General features: G+C 37.8%; 1 protein-coding gene across 3 annotated transcripts in view; it reads right to left on the reverse strand.

The window, feature by feature from the left end:
* EFR3A (EFR3 homolog A) overlaps nt 1-26,566 on the reverse strand; it is a 100,366-nt gene that overhangs the window by 23,120 nt on the left and 50,680 nt on the right. For all 3 annotated transcript variants that reach the window (XM_049853585.1, XM_049853587.1, XM_049853586.1), the window contains 12 exons: nt 25,932-26,069; nt 23,952-24,030; nt 22,235-22,370; nt 20,006-20,173; nt 16,661-16,775; nt 15,643-15,694; nt 14,582-14,754; nt 14,024-14,099; nt 10,045-10,206; nt 9,318-9,449; nt 7,016-7,083; nt 6,311-6,438 (listed from right to left, as the gene is read on the reverse strand). In XM_049853585.1, the coding sequence (XP_049709542.1) occupies nt 6,311-6,438; nt 7,016-7,083; nt 9,318-9,449; nt 10,045-10,206; nt 14,024-14,099; nt 14,582-14,754; nt 15,643-15,694; nt 16,661-16,775; nt 20,006-20,173; nt 22,235-22,370; nt 23,952-24,030; nt 25,932-26,069 (1,427 nt within the window). The remainder of the gene's footprint in view (nt 1-6,310; nt 6,439-7,015; nt 7,084-9,317; nt 9,450-10,044; nt 10,207-14,023; nt 14,100-14,581; nt 14,755-15,642; nt 15,695-16,660; nt 16,776-20,005; nt 20,174-22,234; nt 22,371-23,951; nt 24,031-25,931; nt 26,070-26,566) is intronic.

Here is a 26,566-nt window from a genome sequence, read left to right on the forward strand (position 1 = left end):
TGCTGGTTACAGTAAAGGGCAAGTTTAATAACTCAATGATTATCCCATGAAGCATCGCCGTTCCTTCTGACTCCTTTTGCGTGAAGACAGGACACACAGGCCATAGACTGGCTCTACACTATCAAAGTCACTGCAGGTCAGAAAAATCTAATTCAGACCTAGGGATTTCTATGCAGTGATAGATAAAAAGTGTATACTGAAATGTTCAGAGCTCCCCCAGCTAATAAGAGATAGGGATTAAGAAAGCGAATAACACATTTTTTTTCAGGGATGGGAAGAAATGACAAAGAGTAAATCACCTAAGGTTAAAAAAAAAAAGAAAAAAGGTACTAGAACTTTCATTAATAATTGTTAAGGATTAAAGAAACAGGGTAAAAGGGACTAACAAAGGGGTAAAAATAAGCTATGGCCATGGGGGAGACTAAAAATAGTAACTAAATTTGAACAACATAAAAGGTATAGGCCACTGTGACATTTTCTACAAGGTAAACTTTAGGAAGCTATTTTCCTAGAGGAAAGGTGAGGGAAAGGGCAGGTTAAACTGACACTTGGATTTACCTTTGTGCTTGTGCCTGTGTTTATGAGGTTTTTTGCTTGAAGGAAAGAGAGCTAAATCCAAATTATAAGAATAAAATTTTAAAAAGTATTTAAAAAAAATCCTTTCAAATTATAAAGCTCTACTAATGTTTTGTTCTTAGCACTTTTATTTCTCAAAGGAATTCATGAAGAACAGACAGAGCTTTCCATAGTACAGAATTTAAGTGAAAATACAAACACATTCACAACATCTCAGACAACAATGAGGAAGTATCACTAAATAAGGGACTGTATTTTAGATCCATGTTGTAACAAAGGAGAGATTATATAAAAAGAATGTACCACTGTGAGTGATTACTCCAGCAAATTACCTAACTGAAACCAAACAGGTACCTTATAGAAATATTATCTAAGCACAAACTTCTCTATATTAAACTGTTCTAAGGCACACTGCCCAGAGAATTAACATTAAAACATTATATTCTGAACTTTACAGAAGAAAATCAAGGCAAACATTTAAGTAAACGCGAAGACGGGAACTGGATAATATTTAACATGCTAACATGTGAAGTGGGTTCAGGGAAATCTAAACCCTGTGTAACATGTCTGGGCAACTATTTTTTTCCGTATGACTGAAGATGTACAACAATGAGAAAAACTTTATCAAAGAGTGAAATAAAATATTATCACCCAAATTTCCTTGTCTGATCAAGAGCCCTCATGCAATCGGCTCTGTGGACAGAGGTATCTGCAGTAGAAGAACCAGTTCTGCCATTTTTGGTATGTATGTTGTTGGGTGCCATCAACTTGATTTTCAACACATAGTGACCCCATGTGACAGGGGAGAACTGCTCTATATGGTTTCCTAGGCTGTAAACTTTACGAAAGCAGATTGCCTGGTCTTTTTCTTCTGCGGAGCTGCCGGCTGGGTTCAAGCCACCAATGTTTTGGTTTGCAGCTGAGCACTTAACAATCGTTCCACAAGGGCTTTTGTCATCTGGAAGAGTACTGTTTGCTATGTAAACAACTCTGCCAACTTTTTAAGTTGCGAATATTCTTTTCCTTCTCTGTGTACTACATAATTCCTTCTGTTCTGTCCACTGCCTGGAATTATTCTTTTGTATTTCAATGCAAAACTACATGGTGCCTTGCATTAAGTTTTTACTTAAAGTGCTAAAATCAAAGAATTTGTCCTACTGGGGCGGCTTGCGTGTTGCCGTGATGCCTGAAGCTATGGCGCCAGTATTTAAAATACCAGCGGGGTCATCCATGGTGGACACATTTCAGCAGAGCTTTCAGACTAAGACAGACTAGGAAGAAGGACTTGGTGGTCTAATTCTGAAAAAACTGGCTGTGAAAATCATATAAAGAGCAGCAGAATATTGACTGGAAGAGTGCCAGAAGATGAGCCTCCCAGGTTGGAGGGCACTTAAAATCTAACCGGGGAAGAGCTGCCTCCTTAAAGTAGAGTTGACCTTAATGACGTATATAGAGTCAAGCTTTCGGACCTTCATTTGCTGCTGTGGTGTGACTCAAAATGAGAAGAAACAGCTGCAAATCCATTAATAATCAGAATGTGGAATGTACAAAGCATGAATCTAGGAAATGGGAAGTCGTCCAAAATGAAATGGATCATATAAAGACCGATATCCTAGGCATTACTGAGTTGAAATGGACTGGTATTGGCCACTTTGAATCAGAAATGGCCTCCTATGCCAGCAACTTGAAGAGGAATGGTGTCACATTCAGAGTCCAAAAAAACATTTCGAGATCTATCCTGAAGTACAACGCTGTCAGTGAAGGGAAAATATCCACGCACCTATGAGGAAGACCAGTTAGCGCAACTATTATTCAAATTTAAGAACCAACCACTAATGCCAAATGAAAAAAAAAACCAAACCCACTGCCATCGAGTTGATTCCGACTCATAGTGACCCTATAGGACAGAACAGAACTGCCCCACAGAGTTTCCATGGAGCGCCTGGCAGATTTAACTGCCAACCTCTTGGTTAGCAGCTGTAGCACTTAACCACTACGTCACCAGGGTTTCTGCTAATGCCAAGGATGAGGAAATTAAAGATTTTTACCAACTTCTGCCGTCTGAAATTGATCGAACATGCAATCAAGATGCATTGATAATCACCAGTGACTGGAATGTGAAAGTAGGAAATGAAGAACAGCAGTTGGAAAATATGGCCTCGGTGATAGAGACGATGCTGGGTATTGCATGACAGAATTCTGCAAGGCTAGCGACCTACTCACTGCAATAAATTGTGGTGTTGCCAAACAATACTGAATATACCATGGACTGCCAAAAGAATGAATAAGTCTGTCCTGGAAAAAGTGCAGCCAGAATGCTCCTTAAAAGCGAGGATGGCAAGAATATATCTCACATAATTTGGACATATTATCAGGAGGGATCAGTCCCTGGAGATGGACACCATGCACGGTAAAATAGAGGGTCAGCGAAAAAGGGGAAGACCCTCAATGACATGGACTGACACAGCGGCTGCAAAAATGGGCTCAAGCCTAGCAACAACTGTGAGGATGGCACAGGACCGGGCAATGTTTTGTTCTGTTGTGCACAGGGTTGCTATGAGTCAGAACCGACTCAACTGCACCTAACAACAACAAACACATAGATCTCATCAGATAAAAAACATGGAATCAAATTGACCACATCTCTGAAAAGAGACAACAGAAAAACTCAATATCATCAGTCTGAACAAGGCCAAGGGTAAAGTGAGGAACAGATCATCCATTGCTCATAATCAAATTGAAGCTGAAGAAAATTAGAACAAGTCCACAAGAGCCAAAGCACGGTCTTGAGTATATCCAATATGAACTTTGAGACTATCTCAAGAATAGACCTGACACATTGAACACTAATGACCAAAAAAAGACCAGATGAATTGTGAGGTGACACCAAGGACATCATATACGAAGCAAGAGGTCATTAAAAAGATGGGGAAGAAAGAAAAAACGAAAAATAGATGTCAGAAGAGACTCTGCAACTTGCTCTTGAACGTCGAGTAGCTAAAGCGAATGGAAGAAATGATGATGTAAAAGAGCTGAAAAGATTTCAAAGGGTGGCTCGAGAAGACAAAATATTATAATGAAATGTGCAAAGATCTGGAGTTAGAAAACGAAAGGGAAGAACATGCTCAGCATTTCTCAAGCTGAAGGAACTGAAGGAAAAATTCAAGCCTTGAGCTGCAATTTTGAAGGATTCTATGGGCAAGGTACAGAACCACACAGGAAGCTCCAAAAGAAGATGGAAGGAATAGACAGTCACTCTACCACAAAGAACTGGCTGACTTTCAAGCATTTCAGGAGGTAGCAGGTGACCATGAAGTGCAGGAAGAAGCACAAAGTGCACTGAAGGCACTGGTGAAGAACAAGCCTCTAGAAACTGACGGAATACCAAATGAGATGGTTTAACAAATGGATGCACCAGTGGAAGTGCTCACTCGTCTATGCCAAGAAATTTGGAAGACAACTACCTGGCCAACTGACTGGAAGAGATCCATATTTGTGCCCATGCCAAAGAAAGGTAATCCAACGGAATGTGAAAATTATTGAACAATATCATTAATATCACATGCAAGTAAAATTTTGCTGAAGATCATTCAAAAGCAGCTACAACAGCACATCGACCGGGCACTGCCAGAAATTCAAACCAGATTCAGAAGAGGAGGTGGAATGAGGGATAACGTTGCTGATGTCAGATGGATCCTCGGTGAAAGCAGAGAATACCAGAAAGATGGTGACCTGTGTTTTATTTACTGACCATGCAAAGACATTTGACTGTTGTCAATCGTAACAAATTATGGATAATATTGCAAAAAACAGGAATTTCAGAACACCTAATTGTGCTCATGAGGAACCTGTACATAGACCAAGAGGCAATCATTCAAACAGAGCAAGGAGATATTGTGTGGTTTAAAATCAGGGAAGGTGTGCATCAGGGTTGTATCCTTTCACCTTACTTATTCAATCTGTACGCTGAGCAAATAATACGAGAAGCTAGACTACACGAAGGAGAAAGCAATAGGATTGTAGGATGACCCATTAACAACCTGCAATATGCAGATGGACACAACCTTGCTTGCTGCAATCTAGGAGGACTTGAAGCCCTTACTGATAAAGTCAAAGACCAGAGCCTTCAGTATGGATTACATCTCAACATAAAGAAAACAAAAATCCTCACAACTGGACCAATAAGCAACATCATGATTAATGGAAAAAAAAATATTGATGTTATCAAGAATTTCATTTTACTTGGATTCACAATCAACGCCCTTGGAAGCAGCAGTCAAAAAGTCAAACAATGTACCGCACTGAGCAAATGTGCTGCAAAAGACCTCTTTAGAAGTGTCGAAGAGCAAAGATGTCACATCTTGAGGACTACGGTGTGGATGATCCAAGCAATGGTATTCTTAATTGCCTCATATGCATGTGAAAGCTGGACGATGAATAAGGAAGGCAGGAAGAACTGATGTATCTGAATTCTGCTGTTGGTGAAGAATACTGAATATACCATGGACTGCCAGAATGAACAAATCGGTCTCGGGAGAAGTACAGCCACAGTCCTCCTTAGAAGGGAGGATGGCAAGACTCACGTACTTTGGACATGTTATCAGTAGGGACCAGTTCCTGGAGAAGGACATCATGCTTTCCAATTACTGATCCTATGTTTCTAACTTTCACATTCTAGTCACTAGTAACTTTCAATGCATCTTGACTGCATGTTTAATCAGTTTCAGATTGCAGGAAGTTTGTAAAAATCTTCAATTTCTTCATCTTCGGCTTTTGTGGTTGGTGCATAAACTTGAAAAATAGTTGTATTAACTGGTCTTCCTGGTAGGTGTATGGATAGTACCCTATCACTGACAGCATCGTACTTCAGGACTGATCTTGAAATGTTTTTTTGATGATGGATGCAACGTCATTTCTCTACAATTTGCCACTCCTGGCATAGTAGACCATATGATTATCCAATTAAAAATGGCCAATACCAGTTCATTTCAGCTTACTAATACCTAGGATATCAATCTTTACGCTTTCCAATTTTATTTCTGACAAATTCTAATTTTCCTAGATTCGTACTTCATACATTCCACATTTTGATTACTAATGGATATTTGCAGCTGTTTCTTTTTGTTTTGAGTCATGCCACATCAGCAAATAAAGGTCCCAAAAGCTTGATTAAAGTGACTCTACTTTAAGGAGGCAGCTCTTCCCCAGTTGAGTGCCTTCCAATCTGAGAGGCTCACCTTCTGGCACTGTATCAGACAATGTTCTGCTGCTATTCATAAATTTTTCCTTGATCATCTTCTTTTTTTAGAAGTAGATCCCCAGGTCTTTCTTCCTAGTCCGTCTTAGTCTGGAAGTTCCACTGAAATCTGTCCACCATAGGTGACCCTGCTGGTATTTTAAGTATTGGTGGCATAGCTTATAGCATCACAGCAACATGAAAGCCATCACAGTATGACAAACTGACAGAGGAGTAGAGGAGTAATACATTAAGCATAATAACAAAAATTGACTCCCCGACTCAATTTCCTTATCATATGTGCATCTTTAGTGATTTCCTACAGGTTTTCAAGGGCAAACTTTACAAACAGAAGCGAGCACACTGTTAAGCACTTGGAAAAGGCTGTGAAACAGCAAGTATACATATCAGAATTAATTTTCCTTGCTAATCTGGTAAGAGAAAAATTACTGAAACATAATCAGTCACTAGCATTGAGAGCTCTAATCATCCTCGTACCTTTCACTTGTGGTACGTACGGTACAGACAATCTCTCCACGCTGTATCCGCTTCCACCCAGCGACTCCGCAATCTTATTGGTCAGAAAATACAAATTTTTGTCATGCTTCTCTAAAGACTTTGGAAGCCTGTCAGGTTGATCAAAACAACAATTATTCAATATTATTTAAATTATTGGACAAAAGTAAGTTAATTGCAAAACATTCTAGAGCAAAAACTCCAATATTCTAAATACAAACACAACTGATACTACAATTTTTAGGAGACTGATCTGAACCATTTAGAAACACATGGTACGTGGCCCTTATATTAGCTATTTTGCTTTTGTCTCTCAACTATGTTGTTTCAATAGCAAAGTCGGCTTTAGATTACTCTGTTGGTATTTACACATTAAATGATGAACACTAAATTCAGCTCTAACTTTCATGCTAATTAGAAACTCACTGAGAGAAGGAACTAAAAATGTAGCTCACTGATTGTTCGTGAAAAATCTATTAGCCAGCTAAGTGACGGCAGGCACTTGCTCAACCATCTAGGATTTTACTTTCTTTCCAAACTGCCTGATACCGTCTGACGCTGATTCCTTCAAATCAGTGATTACTACAAAGCACCGGGAAATCATTACAACAATAGTTTATTCCTAGATGATAATTACTGATTTCTCGAGTCAGTGCCCCTTCCTTAAAATGTAAAGAGTTAACATACGTGCACTTATCTCTGAAAATATGCTCTGGCAGAAAATAGGGGGCTTCCATAGTTCGAATTTCAATAACCTGAAAAATATCCAGAAACAAAACAAAAATAAAAACCTCACCTCTCAGGACCTTGCTATGAAATTTTGGAAAACAAATTAAAATGAAACTAAAAAAAAAAAACTATAAACATTTATAAGAAATACATTCATTTTATTTTGGAATTTAGGCTAAGTTAGAGCCAAAATGCACAGCTCATTTTGTTTTCACATTTATTATTTTAAAAAAAGTAGTGATAGCAAAATCATGATAATTTATTTAAATAAATAAACCAAAACCGTTGCCGCTGATTCTGACTCATAGAGACCCTATAGGATAGAGTAGGGTTTCCAGGGCTGTAATCTTACGGGAACAGACTGCCGTATCTTTTTCCCGCAGGGTGGCTGGTGGGTTCAAACTGTTGACCTTTTGGTTAGCATCCAAACACTTTTAACCACTGTGCCACCAGGGCTCCTTATTACATGTAGTAAAAACAAGTACACTAGTACCTCTCATTACATTTGGTTAATGATAGTACAAAGGGATAGGAGCATTTCTTTTCTCAAATGCCACCGTGTGGAAACTCCTATTCCAGAGCACAAGGCCCTCATCTCCTCCATAGCCTGTACTCCCTTTGGCAGCAGATGCAGGAGGTCACCTTGTCCTGGGGAGCTCTGGCTTTGTACTGGGGTGCTCTGCCTTTGCCATATTTCTATCTCTAATAAAATAAAAAAAAAAATAGCTGGCATTAAATATGCACTGAAGTATTTAATGAGTGCGTTTTATTTCTTAGAATGCACTAAAAACTTACCTTTGTGCAAGGACTGCCAATTTCATAAAAATGAGGTCCTCCCTGACATATCTTTAAGGAATAAAAATTTCAGTGTACTTTTTCTGCCTGGCATGTCAGGGGCTTTGAGATGTATATTAAATCACATAAGTAATTATTTACTGAGCTATTAGTGAAATAAAGCTAAATATAGTTAGATGACATCAGACAGTTCTCTGAGAAGCACACTAATTATTCAACTTGTAAGATTTGCATCGAGTAGGCTGATCTAAAACAGTAAGAACAATAAAACACAATATAATTTAGGAAAATCTAGATTTACAATAGCTCAAAGAGAAAAAATATATATATAAAGAAATCACATGAAAATCTAGAAATTAAGAAAATCATGTATTCCAAAAGGGGAAAATGCAGAACAAAATTTCTAATTCTCATGGAATCCAGACTTTCTAGAGCCACTGAGGATGGATGAACCACCGAAATCACTGCCCTGAGATAATCTTTAAACCTTAAACCAAAAATATTCCCTGAAGTCTTCTTTAAACCAAGCAATAGGTTAGCACAATTAGTAAAGAATGTCTGTTCTGAGTATTGTGCTCTTTTAAAGAACTCTCTATATGGCAGGAAGCCCTGGTGGCACAGTGGTTAAGAGTTACGGCTGCTAACCAAAAGGTCGGCAGTTTGAATCTACCAGGTGCCCCTTGGAAACCCTATGGGGCAGTTCTACTCTGTCTTATAGGGTCACTATGAGTTGGAATCGACTCAACGACAACAGGTTTGGTTTGAGTTTTTATCCATATGGCGAAGAGCCCTGGTGGCTCCGTGGTTAAGCACTCAGTTGCTAACCTAAAGACTGGTGGTTCGAACCCACCAGCCACTTCACAGGAGAAAGGTGTGGCAGTCTGCTTCCATGAAGATTTACAGCCTTGGAAACTCTATGGGGCAGTTTTATCCTACCCTATATGGTCGCTATGAGTCAGAATTGACTCCATGGCAACAGTTTTTTTTTTTTTTTTTTTAATCTACGTGGGATCAAACTGACAACATCAATTCAAACGGTTAAATAGGAAGTTTAGGGGACAGTGAGTTTATGTTAACAGGGAAGGAACAATTGAGAAAAGGAGGTTGGGAATGGATGCATAACCTGAACAGAGAAATCAGACGTCACTGACTGAATGGTATACGTGGAAACTGTTGCACTGATGTGCATATTTTCAATAACAACAATAAAATATTAAAAAAAAGAAAACCATGTATTCTATTCAAACACTACATAAAAAATTCTGATAAAATAACAGGCATCAAGGAAAATATATGAAAACGCTTGGTATAGTTTTTGCTGTAGATCCAACTTAGTCATTGTGTATTTTTATGGAATTATTTAAAAAACCTGATAGCCATCAAAATTAAGAATCATCATCACTAGAAAAAAACTGGCCATTTTTTGGGTAAAAATCAAGTTTCTGGACTTTTGTACATATATTACCTTGCTAACATGCTGACAAAACGCAGGGACGGCTATCATCTGACTGACGAAGTTGAGGTACGCTGCAACCAGCGCCATGATTCCACAGCGATGGAACATGGGCAAGTTATCCTCATTGATGATCACGCTGTCCTTTAATGAGAAACAAACACATCCAGCGGTTCAAGGTCTGATGCTCCGTTAGAGTTTTCTTTATGATTATACTGCAACACTGCACATAGTTTGGAATGCTAACAAAAATGTCACCTTATGAGAAGTTATTTTTCAGAAGTATACTGAAAGGAGAATAAACGACCATCTACAGGAGTTAAATCTCTAAACGTACATGTCTCTTCCTTAGGAAAGTTCTTCCTCTTCTCTGTTACATACCCACTCCCACTCCCACTGCATACGGTCCTTCTGTTAAGCAGCACTGTGACAGCTCCACCTGAATATACGTAATTATGACTGAATGACTGTCTTCCCCACCAGACTGAAAGCAGCATGGGCACAGGGACCACGTCTGCCTTTTTTATCCCAACACTGAGCACCTAGCTGGTGCTCAGTCAATATTCGTTAAAAAAAAAAAAAAGAATAAATGAATGTGATCATAGTCGTGAGTATTTTCGATTGATAGCTAGATACCTCTCTTTAAAAGTTTGTGTCCTTGGATAAAGGCAACGACACTTTAAAAATGGTGTTTGCTTCATAAAAATTTTTCTTCAATGAGAAGGTTATGAAATTATACCTGTAAAGCAATTGCTAATCGAATGAGATCAATAACCACTTCTTCATTGGCCAGTTCAATAGTTATAAGAGCAAGAGAGGTATAAAGTAGCTCGTAGTTTTTCTGAACATTGTCCTCCTCTTTACAGCCCAAATATATGTGCCGGTAGAGTTGTTGCCCATTCTGAAAAGGGAAATAACAGAGGAAAAATAGACACATTTTGCTTAAAATGCTTTAAGGGCAGACTCCAAATACATCAACCTCCCTCCAAGCAATTATCTTACTACACAACTTAACATGGAGATCAAATTCAAGCTAACGATCAGATGGTCAAATTGTATTCTGATAAAAACAAACATACTAATATACAACTATCAACTAATGTCAGGGCTGACGAACAAGCCTTAAATAAAAACAGCAAATATGAAATAGTTCTTATACAAACAGTGAAAATGTTTTTAGTAATACAGTAATACCCGCGAAAGCCAGAACCAGTATAAAGCAGAAACCTGTTACTGAAGGAAAATTCAAATACTTTCCACTAAAATGAGTGAGAGAAAAATCGTTAAGACTGCACCCTGTCAAAGATGAAAAATTTGTGAGACTCAGAAAAACAAGGCAGTCCCATCAAGTTCTAGCTCTCATGGGTTTCACTGTCATTTGGAAAAAAACAAAAGCAAATTATAGGATGATCTGAGACAAAGTGAGATGCATGACAGAGCTATGAGAGAAAGTTCTACAATCCAGCCTGGAGTCTGAACTATTTACCATTCATTTCAGTGAATTTTTTTTTTTTTTTAAGTAAGGCTACGTGCAATGAGACTACTGAATTATAAGTGTAATTAAAGGTGGGCGTCCTTATCTGTTAGGGAATGAATGTCTTCTGGGAGGCGGGGCAGGAGCATCTGCAGGTTTGGCTACACTCTGGCATGGAGTACACAAAGGCAAGTCCAGAGCCTGTATGTAGGGGAGCGGTTAGGGAAACACCCCAGGGACTGCACAGGGGTTTTCGCCTGAGCCAGACTAATCTAAGTGGGTTAGTAAGGGACACGATACCCTTTTCTATGGAAAGCATTCCTAGGTCTAAGTCCAACTGCCAAGTGAGAGAGAACAGGAATACAATGGCGTTTCCCAACTCAAACCACTACGTAGTAATTAACTTGTTGCACTGATTCGCAACCCTAGCTGTAAACCAGAATCACAGGAAGGGAGACTAGAATGACCCCCATGCTCCTGGCTACCCCAGGCCTCACCACTGCTGCCACTGCCCACCTCCCCATTGCCAATGTAATGTAATTGGCCAGTGGTAAAGCTCCAGCCTCAGCATTTTAAAGCATAAAGCTCTCTAAGTGATCCTAATGTCAGGGTTAAGCCAGGGTTAAGGACACTGGCTAGGGACTGCTAGTTGTCATGTAAAGGGACTTCAGCTTAACACTCCTGGCCTCTTCTTCTGCAGGTTCATCTGGCTGATCAATTTAGGACAAGGAACTGAGTTAAGAACAGCTCGGACTGTTTGCAGCCAGCCTGTTTGTGAAAAACACGCATTCTGGTCTGTTCTCTAACATGCAAGAAGGTCCCTCCCCGGGAAGGGAAGCCTGCAGCTCTGCCAGGGACTGGATGGTTAAAATGTAGGTTTAAATCTGCAGTAAGGTGCTAGCAAGCCTTTTCGGGCTATGCATATAAAGCTATGCTCTCCTATCTGAATCCTTTATTTCTGAGGTTGGTATACTGTTTTCTGCCTTTCTGAATCTAGAGTTGGACTGCCTCTGTCTGAAACGGTTCCATACTTGGTGGGAAAGAAAGGTCTCGGGTAGTGGGCCCTCTCAAACCCTAAGTGTACTCCTGAATCCTATGATCCTTGAACATCATTAACAAACACTAAAGCAGTACTTACATATATGGGAGTTTAGGCTCCCTTTCTTAAGTTCTGTGGCACAGTGGTTAAGAGCTCAGCTGCTAACCAAAAGGTTGGCAATTTAAACCCACCAGCCACTCCTTGGAAACCCTGTGGGGCAGTTCTACTCTTTCCTATATGGTCACTATGAGTTGGTATCGACTTGAAGGCAAGGGGTTTGGTTTTTTTTTTTTTTTCCTTAACTCCTTAAGATATTCCAGTTTATTTTTACAAAATTACCTACTACATATTCGCCACATTGGATAAAACTGAAACCTAACGATATGTACTTTAACAATATAGTATAAATAGGTATAAGCAGTTTGGAAAGTGGTTTGGCATGACCTAGTATATGTGAAGGGTACATAACCTATGACTCAGCAATCCCTTTCCTGAGTATAAACCCTATGGAAATGGGTATCATATACATATACCATGACACACATACAAGAATGTTTACACTCACAACAACCCCAAAGGGTAAATGACTCAAAAGTCTGTCAACAGAGAATGAGTAACTTGTGGTATATGCATATCATGGAACATTATAATTATTTTTATAAGAATGAAAGGGTAAATGTTACCAAAATTCACAGTATAAATTCTACCAAAATAGAGCTGAGTGAAATAAAACATAGAAGAACCTATGGTTCCTTTTAAACAAAATATAAGTATAAAAACTGGAAAAACTATATTGTTTAGGGATGTATAGATGTTATGTTTAGGTGGCAAAACTGTAGAAAAAGAAACAATTTCCATAAATGCCAGAAGAGTAATTACTTGTAGGGGAGACGATAGAGTTGTAAATAAGAGGAGGCATGTGGGATGCTTTTAGTTATACTGTTGTCCACTTTAAAACAATTAAACAACACTTGTGCATTTTATGTTTCATAATAAAAAGTGCTTTTTGCTACAAAATTCCTTGACTTTATAAAACAGGAATGAGAGCTAGCTCTTTCATGTGGTGATATTCTTTCAGAAATGTAGCTCTAGAAGAATAGCCCCGTCAGGTGAGGTACATACACTGAGACTCAGCGGAAGCACTGTTTTCTCCCATCTGGAAGTATAAGTTTCATTAGGAAATGAGAGATGAAGAGGCATCTCTCTGTAAACTGTAAGGAAGAAAACATGGTCTAGCAAAGAGCCAAAAAAATAACATGGATTTTAAGGATCTGAATCTATCTTCCAATAGAGCCCTAAGACTACTGTTCTCTGTACCTGTAAGACTCAGGGCTCACTTAGCCACCAAGACAGCAAGCATCTTGAGGGCAGTCAGCTTGAGTGTCTGGAAAATACTAGGATTCAAGCTTTAGATGAATAATAACTGCACAGAACATTCCTCAACATGCTAAATAATTTTAACCCACTGCCATCGAGTTGATTCCCACTCACAGCGACCCTACAGGTCAGAGTAGAACTGCTCCATAAGGTTTCCAAGGCTGTAATCTTTCTGGGAGTAGGCTTTCTCCCACAGAGTGGCTGGTGAGTCTGAACTGCCAATCTTCTGATTAGCAGGTGTACACTTAACCACTGTGCCACCAGGGCTCCTCCAATAACTTTAGATGTCATGATTTTCTAAATTCAGCCATTTGCCAATAGAACCTACAACATTTATATGATCATAATAAAGGTCTAGCAACACACCACTTACTAAGGGCAGAGATCCTTCCTAAGTCACCCTTACATCCTAAACAGCGCACAGAACAATGCCTAATACATAGCAAACACTCACTATATAGTTATACAATGGGGATAGCTGTTTTAAAAAAAAAAAAACTGGAAGCTGTCTATATTAAACAGGCATTACACATGGACTTGGTATGTGTGTTTGGGGAGGGTGAAGAATGATAGGGCAGGAATTAGAGGGGATGTTTTAACTCAAATGAAAAAATTTAGAACTCTAAGAGCAGTCCAACAATCCAGGCTGGAGGAGGCACCATCATGAATGTTGTGGTAAGGTGGGGAGGCTGAAGATGGCGGCTTGGGGTCTTGTCAACACCAAAATCATATGGCTCAATTTTAAGGTTAGAGATCGATATACAACTACCTAAATATTCACGTGGTTACACTTTATATCATGTATTATTTTTCAGAAGATGATCTTACCTTTTTCATAAAACTTGTGTCTTGTTTACAAATTTTTTCTCTTTTTATCTTTAGGTCAGCTACATCTGGTATTATTCTAGAAACAATCAGTATATCATTTTTAATGAACAGCAGATTTAATTGCAAAATTTTACATGGAAAAATCATACTTAGGAGTTTGAACTATTTAACAATCATTTCAATGAACATTTTAAATAAGCCTCTCTGTAATGAGATTACTGAATCACCAAATTTAATTAAAGGGAATTGTATAAACTAATCTTGCTTCCTAATGTCATTCCTAAATTTAAATCAAAATCAAAATAAAACAATAAAATTCACATAACTAGTGACTACTACCAGATGAGATCACAGGAAGAGTACACTAAAAAAGTCTCAAACGTTTGCTACCCTAAGGTTTATTAATAATGGAATTATATCAATACCAATTAAATAAGACTCTGAACTAATAACAGAAGCTGAAAGCCCCAGATTCAAAAAAGAAAAACAATATTTAAACCCATTCATTTAGAAATTCAAGAAAATTATCGTTCAGTCTATTTTAAAATGGCACATTACCTGATCCCTCGCAGCTTTGCCCTATTATCATGGCGATCCATAAGATTGTGCATGACTTCCAAGACTAACTGCCTTAGTTCAGAGTCTTCCATGAGAGATGGTGATAACAAAGGATCCAGAAAAGACCCAGGCAGTGCTGTAACAATTGTCTTGGCTTTGTATCCAGAGGTTACCTGGTTATGGAGGGCATAAACAAAAAAAATCTTTGTCAGGAGTGCTTCTTTACGGTTAAATTCTCAAACTATTTTATAAGAACCATAAACTTAAGGAAACAAAGTATGGCCATAAAACCTGAAGGAAAAACATGAATAAAATTCATAAGGTGATGAGGAATTTTACTGAATTTACAAAAACATCATTCATAAGGAAAATAAAATTAATAACAGCACACACGTACTGAACACTCACCACTGTACATATACAGTATTAATTTCATCCTTACCATATTTCTGTGAGGTAGGTGCTAGGCTCAGAGGTTAAGAATATTTGGGTAGGTGTAGGTGAATCATCGATAAATACAATTACTACAAAATAACTGCAGGACCTCACATTTTGGGTATGTTTTTCCTTTTCAGCTCTGTACAGGAACTTCACATTCAAAATGAAAATGCTGCATTTTTCAGAATTATTTTCCAAACAAGGAACAACTTGGTGAGTATATGATAGAAATAGTGTGACATGTAAAAAAAATATCGGCTTTAAAGTCCAAGTTCTATTCTTGAGCTCCAGGACCCGGAGGACACTCCTCAACTCCTCACGTGGAGGGTCTCTGAACCCATCTTCATCATCCAAAACTGGCAGTGGTTTCTGCCCACTGCGTGCCTCATCATGATGAGAATAAAGTAAAATAACGGACGTGAGGAATAACCAGTGAGAAGTAGAGGATCACAAATGAAAATGAAGAGCATATTGCTTCTGTATATAAAAATATCAACCACAATAAAAGTAACCATAACAGTCCACTGCGACGTAAGGAGATGAGGTGGATAACGTGAAGCTAGTCTGTCAGCCTCTGGCAAACTTAAGACCAGTGTGTCCTTCATTTGCCTTCAATGCCTTACCATAAGTAAAGACCTCAGCAGCATTATCTGAATCCGCCTGGTTCCCAAGTCCCTAAAATATACAAAATGCTGTTACCTTATTAGTACCAATCTGCATTTACATTACACTTCATTTACTTATGCTATTATTTACGGATTTTAAAACTCTATTCTTATTAGCTAAACAGATTTTAACAGCTAAAGTCATCGGTCACTTTGCACTCCAAATTTCACGTGAATTTAAAAAGTTAAGTGTAAATAAAAAACCATATTCAAATAAACAAACAAAAAAATTCAAAAGTACTGATTTCCAAAGGAAACATACCTATGTATGCGACTATATGAACATTAAATCATATGAAAGCATAACTAAATAGTCCAAATTAAAAGAAAATATAAATTGGACAAAATACGTAGGGCAAATATAACTAACAAATTCACCATCTAGCTAACATATGTAAATACACAGGACAGACAATTCAAAAAAGAATTGACAAATGGAAAAGGGGCTATTAATTAACAGTCAAATATAAATCAAAGAGTAAGACGTTATACTTCCTGATTAGTAAAACACACAAAAATACTGACAAACTAAAGCTTCAGCATATAAAATCAGATCAAATCTGTAAAATGAGGGGTCAAGAACAGCTGACCTTTAAAATCACTTTCAGTGATATTAAATTCTGAGAATAATAACTCCACATATTTACTATTCCAACATTAATTTTCCAAGAACTTGAGGCTTTACCCTGAATGTGTCGGTATGCACAAAACGCCCACACCAAACAAACCTTCCATATGGCCAACATAAGATGGTCACACGTAAGACACAGAAGGTCGCAGAACTTACGATGCACCAAAAACCGCCTCCAAGAGCATGCAAATGTCGCTTACTATCCTAGAGCAATAAATACGCCAACTGCTTTCTGTGGGACTTTTATTATCAATAACTAAAAGACATAACTAACATTTTCTAGATTCCTTTAACACGAAATTTAAGTTCAAATTTATATTTTGAGAACATAGGGAAACTGCATACCCTAGTTGACTGAGATCCGAGGTATGGGTAGTTGTTCCAAAAACGGGTACCTTCCCCATAATGAACATCATGATTTCTGACCTCTGATAATCTGGCAGGTTACTTCCAAAAAATCCTGTAAGAAATATTGAGATAAATTTTACAAATTGAAGAAGTTTATTTTTCCATATGACATTATATTTTTAACCAAAACTCTAAATTTTGTTAACATAATTTCATTTTTCCAACATCATTTAATCATATACAATTTAAGATGCATATAATGGACTCATTTTTAGATACAATAAGAAATGTCCGAAACAATCTTCTGCATATAGTCCACAGTGGCAAACCTTCATCAATCTGAGCTGATTGGGGTTTCAGAAAAAAGAAAGAAAAAAAAAAAAAAACTTTTGGTAGTATTTCTGACGAAACAGTCGTTCATACATTATGAGCCTAAATTCTTGCCCTGGTAAAGTCAGTAATCTGCCCTACCACCTTGGATTCCCAAGACTGCTCACATGTTTCAGAATGTCAATTATAACAAGCTAGCTTTACGGTTTAACCTCATAGTTGAAGTCAACAAACATCATTCAAATGATGTTAAAAAAAAAATCACTTATTACCTTGTCATTTTTCTCATGCACTCTTGGGCTGTGAAGCTATTTTAAATTTATCTGCTGTTGCTTTCAATGATTTACTTGCTGGTCATAAAAGCAGATTGACAACATTTAACTACCGTTTACTCAAACTTCACACTTTCTCATTTCTTTTGAAAGATCAAAACAGGTATCAAATCTTGGCTGCTTTTGTTCCTTTCTTAAAATGCAGCATAATTATTACAGAAGCCTTTCACATTTTCAATATTTAAGAATAAATGGGGTTTTCAATTTAAGTCTTCGGTTTTTATTACTGGAGTTAATCATCTATTTATACAAACCCAGACTGTTCCCTGCACCACTCTGACGGAGCCTAGGGGAGAAATCATCTCTCACTACCACATACTTCTCCTCCCTTCAATCAAAAATCTCACAAATGTAACATTACTTCATCCAAATAAAATATGACTAGTCTAACTAACATTTAAGGAGCACACAGTTATGGGCTACGAAAGTAATTTGCATGCATTATCTCTTTGGATCCTCACAACAATCCTACGAGTCTAGAAACTACTGTTGGCCTCAGTTTCCTCTTGCATAGAACTCACATAAGAAAGTACACAACTAATACTAAGGTTTGAGGTAAGGGCTATTTATTTCCAAAGCCCATTCTACTATTACTCTATACTTCCTCCATATAAGTGATTTTTAACTTTCCAAGCACCCAATTAGGTATGTTCCTAACCACTCACAAAATTGACACTGATTTTCTGTTCCAAGCAAGTCAGTTATTACCACATGGACATAAAGTAGCACGCACTTCTGTCTGACATGGATATTTAACAGAAGACTGACTGACTGTACTGTTACAAGCTTGAAGACTTAACAAGCACCATCATACCTCCCTGTGTTCAACAAACACTCAAATCGTTAATTTATGATTCTTTCTCCTGCTTTTCTAAAGTGTGGAATAGTTTCCCCAATCCAATGGTTCCCAAAATTTGCTGTGTATTAGAATCACCCAGGGGGATTTAAAACTCCTAACGCCCAGGTTTCATTCCAAACCAATTAAATCAGAATATCTGGAGGTGGAAGCCCAGGCATCAGTATTTTCTATATACAAATACTGCCAGGTAATTTCAATGTGTAGCAAAGTTTGGGAACCACAGTCCTAAGGAAACCCTTTTATTTTCTCTCCTAAGTATATGATCAGCTGAACCCAGGTCAGCAGATGCTAATTAACAACAAGACTGTTAAAAAACTGAAGATAATCACAGTACGACAGGCATGCAATTAATTTATGCTTTAAAATTTATTTTGCTTTTTTAAATTTAAAACTAAACAGAAGTGTCCAACTGGATCAGGACTAAAGATACAGTCTTTAAAAAGCAACTTACTCTTTATACCATTTGTCATTTGGAACTGTTGAAATGCCATACTAAGGACGCAGAAAAAACGAATGGAATCTACACGTTCTTAAAAGAAAGAAGGACTTGGCCGACAGCCTCATAAGTAAAGTGCAAAAGCTACGGCCGCCCCTGTCCTGTGGCCCACCAGCAGGAATATCAACATAATCTAATAACTGCCAGAATACAGAGAACTTCCTGAGGAAAATATTCAGAAAATCAGCACTGTGATTACAAAACAAAACATTTCTGCACTGAGCCAGACTGCATGTCTTTCCTCTCATGTGTTAATTCTCACATGTTACCCTGAATGTGCTGTGTCACAGAAAGACTGCTGGAGTCTGCTGAATACACACTGTATAATAAAATACTTGAGAAACAATAAATATTCTAGAATGAAACAGTAACACTGAACTAGTTAGAAGTCACTGAACAATTTAAATTAATTCTGTGAAAATCAAATGAGCTGCTTTGATATATCATCTTAGAACATCATAGACAATCCACAAAGAACCCAAATGAACCTGAGTCACCACAGAAGGTTCACTGTACACTGACACTGTTTTTAGCAATAAGAATGTCTCTGCTTTTTTGAGATTTGTGGTGATACTGAATTTTATTATATTTTGTCTTTTCAATCAATCCAAAAATCTTTCTTAAGCACCTATTATGTGTTAGGGAGTATGCTGAACAAGACACACCTGGGCCTTTTCCTGTCCGAGGACAATGTCCACGTACCTGATAGGTTGTAACTAGGTGAACCCATGGTACTGCACTGAGCAGATGAACCTAGTCTCCACTGGTGACAGCCCCTTGAACCCTGAAGCCCTGACACACCCTGACACATCTTCAATAAACAGGTGCTGAACAGAGATGCGTATACGCACGTACATACACAAAGCAAAGCTTAGCAGCAAGACCAAGAGGAACTTTGTATGAAATATCCTGATTATAAACAAGCAGACCACAAACGGGAAAATTACCCATATAAAAGGCATGAACCAAGCTCCAGGATAAATTTACTTTACTATTAAAGAAACTACTAGTAATCTTAGAAATCAGGTACTGAACTCCAGGGACACAATCCAATTTTGAAATTTTCATAGCAATCATATAGTTACATTAAAATATGATCTGGCTACTCTAAAGAAGATACGGGGTAATGTTTAAAGTAGAGAAACAGCTTGCTTGCTTTCATGTGTATTTACACAAATTTATACAAATATGCTTGTTTATTTTCAAAAAGTTCTTTTAAAAGTCTAAAATATCCATGTTGACTGTAAGAGTCCAGTACCACATGTAAGAGCTTTTTTAAAAATCATGGTTTTACATAACAGGTTTGAAATGTGACGTGAACTCACCTATCGTTTGGATGATGGCATTCTGCACGATCTTCTCATCACTGTCTTTGGAACCTGTGCTCAAGGCGGCACTGCAGGCAGAGCTCCCCTGTAAATCGCTGGCTTCCGATTCCACACTGAGACGCAGGTGCTTCAGTAAGGTGTTAAAGACTTCCAGCACCGCGGGGCCTGTGAGACACCACGAGCAGAGACACTTTTCCAGTATTACGTACTCAAGAGCAATTTTCATATTTCTCAACAGAGATTTTCAGTATTTTCTAAATAATCGGAAATAACAATTTACTAACTAATCCATTTGGAGGACAAAAAGTAAATGTGAAATACTTAAAAAAGTCTCCTAGCTGTGTTGTTGCTGTTAGGTGCCCTCAAGTCAGCTCCAACTCATAGCGACCCTATGTATGTATAACAGCATATCTGGTCCAAGAACACCACCTGGTCCTGTGCTAGCTATACCAGCAAATACTCACTGGGCATCAAGAGCAACTCGCTGTTTGAATCTCTGGTAGACACCACACAAAACACATATAAAGGTTAAAAAAAAAAAAAATTCTATCTAATCTTGCCTACTCTAAATAATGTGTACTAGGTCAATATTTAACTTGACTGTTGGGTCAGAATCCATGAAGTTGTAACGTTACAGTTCATTGTAGCACAGAAGACTTACTTTGCATCTTTTGAGACTGAAAAAGATGACTCTGCCTCAAGTATTAGACAGAAACTAACCGATTTATCAGATTCAGGTAAATGAATCTGCTCTCTACTTTTAGCTCTATAAATCCTCTGCACATTTCCATCAGTACGTCTATCACACTATATTTTAGTGAGTGGTTTCTATCGCTGCCTCCTACTCTCAAGCTCTGAGCTCCTCCAGGACAGATCCCATTACCTGTCCATGTCCAAATGGGTCTCTGAATGCAAAGGCCCCAGGAGAGCACCTAACATGTAGTAGATATCCAATACCGGTGGATGACTGAATATATCATCTGCGTTTCATATTTCAAATTAAATTATTTTCCTATTAAATAATGTGCTTCCATCTCTAAGTTACAAGATAAATAATAAAAAGTCCATACCCAAAAACCCATTCTCTTTAAAAAATTCTCTTTAGACACTGTGTTATCTATAAACATTATGATGGGTCAAAAGAAAGCTAGTATATATTTTTTAGCTGATATATTTCCACTTTGATTTTAAAGGAAAGAAACCATAACCTGATTCTCCTTCTAACTTGTGTATTTCTATTAATGGACCCTTCCATTTTTCTAATCACAAGTAGGTCAAATACCGTGACCTCTACCCCATCCTCCTTCCCTGTTCCCCCTACAGTCAGTTATCAAATCCAGTTGATTTCACATTCCCTTTTCTAATGCTGCCATAAAATGTCAAGTTCTTTCCCTCCTGCTTAAACGATGAGAGCTACCTGTTATCTCCAACTCTTCCTACACTCTGTCGCCAGGTGAATTTTCCTACAGGCTACCTCGAGAAAGATTTGTTGTTGTTATGCACTGCTGAGTCTATTTTCGGCTCAGAGCATCCCCCTGAGACAGAGCAGTGCTGCCCCACAGAGTTTCCTAGGCTGTTGTCTTTATGGGAACAGATCATCAGGTCTTTTCTCCCCCAGAGCTGCTGGGTGGGTACAAATCACCAACCTTTTGGTTAGCAGCCAAATGCTTAACCACCATGACTCCTTTGAGAAAGAAAGGTTACAGTAAACCTTTAAAGACTGACAATCACCTGTAGAACTACATTCACAGTCTCGTGCAACTTAAAGCCACTTCTCTGACTTCTTCTACACTAACATTACAAGTTCCAGTCAAAATGGACTATATAATTACTTGCTCATACTAACCCATTTTCCCTTCCTTCTCCAAGCCCTGGTTTTCTTATGTGATCAAATTCTGCCTTGCATTGCAGTACTGGATGGAACTGTCTAACCCCAAATCAACTATAAGTTTCCTGTAACTGTATTCACCCAAACGTTTTAGCACATAATTAGCACACGCAACCTTTATTAAAAGAAAAGGAGGAAGTGAAAGAGAGGCTGATTTGAAGGAAAACGCTGAGCTGTGCGTTAAAGATGTCTGAGAACCGTATCAAATCAAAATTTCCAGAGAAATTAGAGCACGTTAAACAATATGTAGTAGTATTCTCAGAGAAGAGTTTTCCATACACCACCATTACTCTACTGAAACAGACGCACGTACTGAATGATTTTTTACTGTCACTCACCTATGGAACCTTTAGCAGCAATGGCGACAGCCTCTAACAGAACCTGAATAATACCTGCTCGAACTCGTGGAGAATCTTTTTTACAAGCATCAAGGTGTCCTAGAATCTCCTGGATCACATGGTGTGAATACTGAGCCTAAAGGCAACAAAAAAGTACAAGAATGTAGAAACAAGTACATTCATCCCGGTGCTATTCCTAAGAATGAAAAAGAGGTGACACTTAAATGTCCAATTATAGGGGGCTGGTTAAATATATTACAGTATTCATGCTATGGGATGATATGTAGCCAATATAAACCATACTTTTGAGAAATAAATAGGGATACTAGAAAGTATTTATGATACCTCGAGTAAAAAGAGCAAGTTGCGAAAAACTTTGTTCAATAAAATTCAAACCGGTTTTTACAATGTAAGACTAGAATTAACATATAACTCAATATTAACACTCTACCTCTGAGAGGGGATTTATGAGCAACTTTTATTCTCTGTAATTTCTAATTCTTCACAACATTTACATGCTCTTGCAATTTGATAATGGGAAAATGTTGTTGAAAAATAAACAGATTATGACATTTACAGTACTTCTTTCTTACCCAAGCTAGATAAATATTATTTCTTACTGTGGATTCCTAACAATGCTAAATGGCCAAAAATCTTATCTAATCAAGAACCACAATCAAAATAAAATCTTATCAATGTGTACCTGATACAACTTCAATCAAGACAGTATCAGAAGACCTGTAGTTTACAAACGCAATTTTATCACATATAAATGAATCTGGTCAATCACAGTGAACGATATCAGGACTTAAATTAAAAAAAGCATAGCCAGAAAAAAGGCTTATTTTAACTCCAGTGAAAAGTCTTTTTTTTTTTTTTTTTTTTTAAACAGAGTAGCAAGGTTTTTTAAACCTACCCATACATCCATGAGTCACGAGTGGGTTCGCCACCCAGCACCAGGCTGTAAATACCATGTGCCCGTGGCCCTGAATCTTCCCGTCAGTCTGCCTTCACACAGCCCCCACGACCTCCTGTTCAGGCTGGTTATACCTGTGTGCTCCAAGTTACTCACCCTCGCTAACGGTCAGTTTTCTGACCTGTAAAAATGGGATAATATCTACCTGATAGGTTTCCGAGCCAAAACCAAACCCACCACGATTGAGCCTATTCTGACCCGTAGCGACCCTACAGGGCAGAGTAGAACTGACCCCCCCTAAGGTTTCCAAGAAGGGGCTGGCAGCAGCCGAGCTCTTAACCACTGTGCCATCAGGATGCCATTAAAAATACAGGTGGTGTGAAAAGATCTAAAATCTCATTTAAGAACTAACTGGGTCTGTTCAGGTTTTGAAAAACACCAAGTAGATAAGAGTGTGTTTATCAGAAGGTTCTATAAACACCAAGTGATTTAATGTATGTACACAGTATATACTCAATGACTTATCAGCTACATGCTTCTATAAATAAATATGAATTCTAACACCAGTTTATTAGTTGGTACCATAAACAGCACTATCTTAAACTACTTAGTTCCTTTTATTAGATGTGTTTTCATCTTGGCAAATAAGAAAATAAGTGATAAATGAAATGAAATAATACAAAACAGTTAAATGAAGAACATGATTTATGTCCTACAGTGTTCAGTATCTCTGCTTGATGACCTGATACCTATATACAACCAAAATTACTTATAGAAATATAAGAGTTAACCAAGACATACCTGGATGGAATACATTATAATTTTAAAGCAGTGGACTGCAAATTCATTGGGATCCCATAGTTTGTGATGATCTAAATGTCTGTAAGTAACAATAAAAAATTACTTTGAGGATTACCTATTTTTATTATGTTTTTCCTCTAGAACCCTCAACCATATGCAAAGCTTAACAGTCAAAAGAATATTAACTAAAAGAAAGCCAAGATTTACATTTCAAAACATATGATACGTACAGCTGATTTTTGTTATTTGAGGTAGTTACGTTCTATAAAGTCGCCACAAACACTGAATTAGCAAATACTGACACTCCCCCAAGGGAAGTAAAAGGTTAAGTTTCTGTGAGCCTCTGGCCACATTTTCATCAACCAATTAATACATACCCTTGTTTTACGTGTGTTTCTGTTTAAAGACACCCTATTTAGTACATATTGTTGATTCGTTAACACTGAACTCATGGCCAACAGCACAGTAATTCATGCCTGAGTGATGTTCATCTAACACACGTATTCTCTTTGTAAAGCACATCCCAGCTTTCTTGTGCTGAGGAATACTAGACAGCACTTCAGCGCTGCAGCTGGGGGCCATATGAACTAGCAAGATCACCAAGAAAAACTCCGAAAGCGTGCCACTAAATAGAACTGGAAAAGGATACTCGTTTATAGTATGAGAGCTGAAATAAGGAAGGCAGAGTGCCACCATGCTGACCTCAGCTGAGAACATGTGTGTTGTGGGACTCAGATTTTTTGCCCCTCTGTACAAGTCTACAAATGACAGTGAAGTACTACAGGTACTCATTTTGGGGTCACAAACCAATTTACTGAGTAGGCGAATTTGCAAATAGGAAATCCACGAATAACAAGGGTTGACTCCATTTCCCCCAATTGCCAAATTCTGTCATAAAACAACAAAATAGGTACGATTTTTAAATACCAATGTGAGCAAACAAGAACGAAAAGGCCCTCGGTCCAAATTCCACAAGAAGTCTAGCTCTCTAGATTTTTTAAGACCTTTACAGACTGCTTTGCAGTTAGCAAATGTATTAAGATAAAAACTGGAATTCTGATACTACATTAGCTTTTAGTTAGATTTGGCATGATTCTGATTACCTTAGTACCATTTCCGTAAGCCCACGGTCTTTAAACAGTAGATCTCAATTTTTTTTTTTTGGATCACAGAACCCTTTGAAAATCTAATGATTGTCTGATTTTTCAGATAATTTTGAGGATTACAGACTCTTAAATCGCCACCTTGAACCCCAGGCTAAGACCATCTACCCTAAGCAAAGCATTCTCGATGTTACGTTTGGACTACTTCAAACATGCTATATAGTCAGGAATAGAAAGAACAAAGCAAATGATAACAAAAGGAAGACTCCTAAAATTTACAGAAATTATGCAGAATATTACACAGGAGATCTACTATATGATGACTGAGTTAGAACGCAAAGGCTTGACAAAAGGGTGGGGATTTTATGACTCTGTGGAGAAACTCAAAGCTCACAAATCTATTCTGCCTAGAGGGTGTAGCAGATAAATACCAGTGAGATAAATAACATCCCTGCTCCAATTAGTCACTAGGTACAAACTAAAATTTAGTCAGAGAAGTGAATGGCAAACACAGCAAAAAGCAAGCCAGGGAACAGAAGGGACTGACTACACAAGTTAGAAAAACAAGTATGACGCATCAGACCTGGATGCTCTGTGAATATTTTGCTGCATATACACAATTCAAAGTTTGTAAGTGGAAGTTCAAGCTAAATGATGCATATGATATTATGGACATTATTGTATTTCCTATTTAAGAAAGAAAAAAACTAGTTAAATGGTTGATGTCTGATTCAATCCTGTACTGCTTCTACACATCACACTGGTTTTCATTAACAATCTTATCATACAGGTAAAGTATCTGTCCTCTGTACGTCTGTGAACACAGGGAACTAACACTGCAGAACCACAAACGACCAGGAAAAGCCCAACTACTTACGCAAAGACAGGTCTAACAGCATTGTTCATATTCCCAAAGGTTGCTCGACCCAGCAGTTCTCGGAAACAGTTTTCTGCCAGCACCGCAGGGTTCTCTTCTTTATCAGCTGCAGAAGGAGAAGAAGGAGGGCCTATACGACTACAAAAAAAAGGAAAGAAAAGAAAAGCTAATGCAAAAATTCTAACACTAGTTCTAACAGTTAAACAGAACAGATTTTACTTTTCAGAAATATTAAAATGACATGTCCTTTGATCTGGAAAGAACTTTTAACCTTAATCCTCTCTTCATAAATTTAACAACACCAAAGCCTATTCTGTAATCTTTCAAACAAGGAGAACTAAATTCAGTTGTGTAACTCATTTGTAACTAGAAGAACATCCTTTATGTAGGCAAAGTACCTCAGCAGCTTGTTCTTTTGTTCACTTTCACACAACTTCTCTGTATATCCAAAGCAAAGTTTTAGGAAGAACGACGATCATTTCTAGGGATCTTCAGTTTAATTTTAAGTGGGCAAAATTGCAACTATAAGTGTGAACCATACAATATACAGTCCATGAATAAAAAATAAATTTTTAAAAGTGAATTAGAACAGTTGTACACATAGATGTCTTCAGTAGACAGTCACATCTAAGAAG

This window comes from Elephas maximus, chromosome 15 (assembly GCF_024166365.1).
Source record: "Elephas maximus indicus isolate mEleMax1 chromosome 15, mEleMax1 primary haplotype, whole genome shotgun sequence".
In the NCBI taxonomy this organism is placed as follows: domain Eukaryota; kingdom Metazoa; phylum Chordata; class Mammalia; order Proboscidea; family Elephantidae; genus Elephas; species Elephas maximus.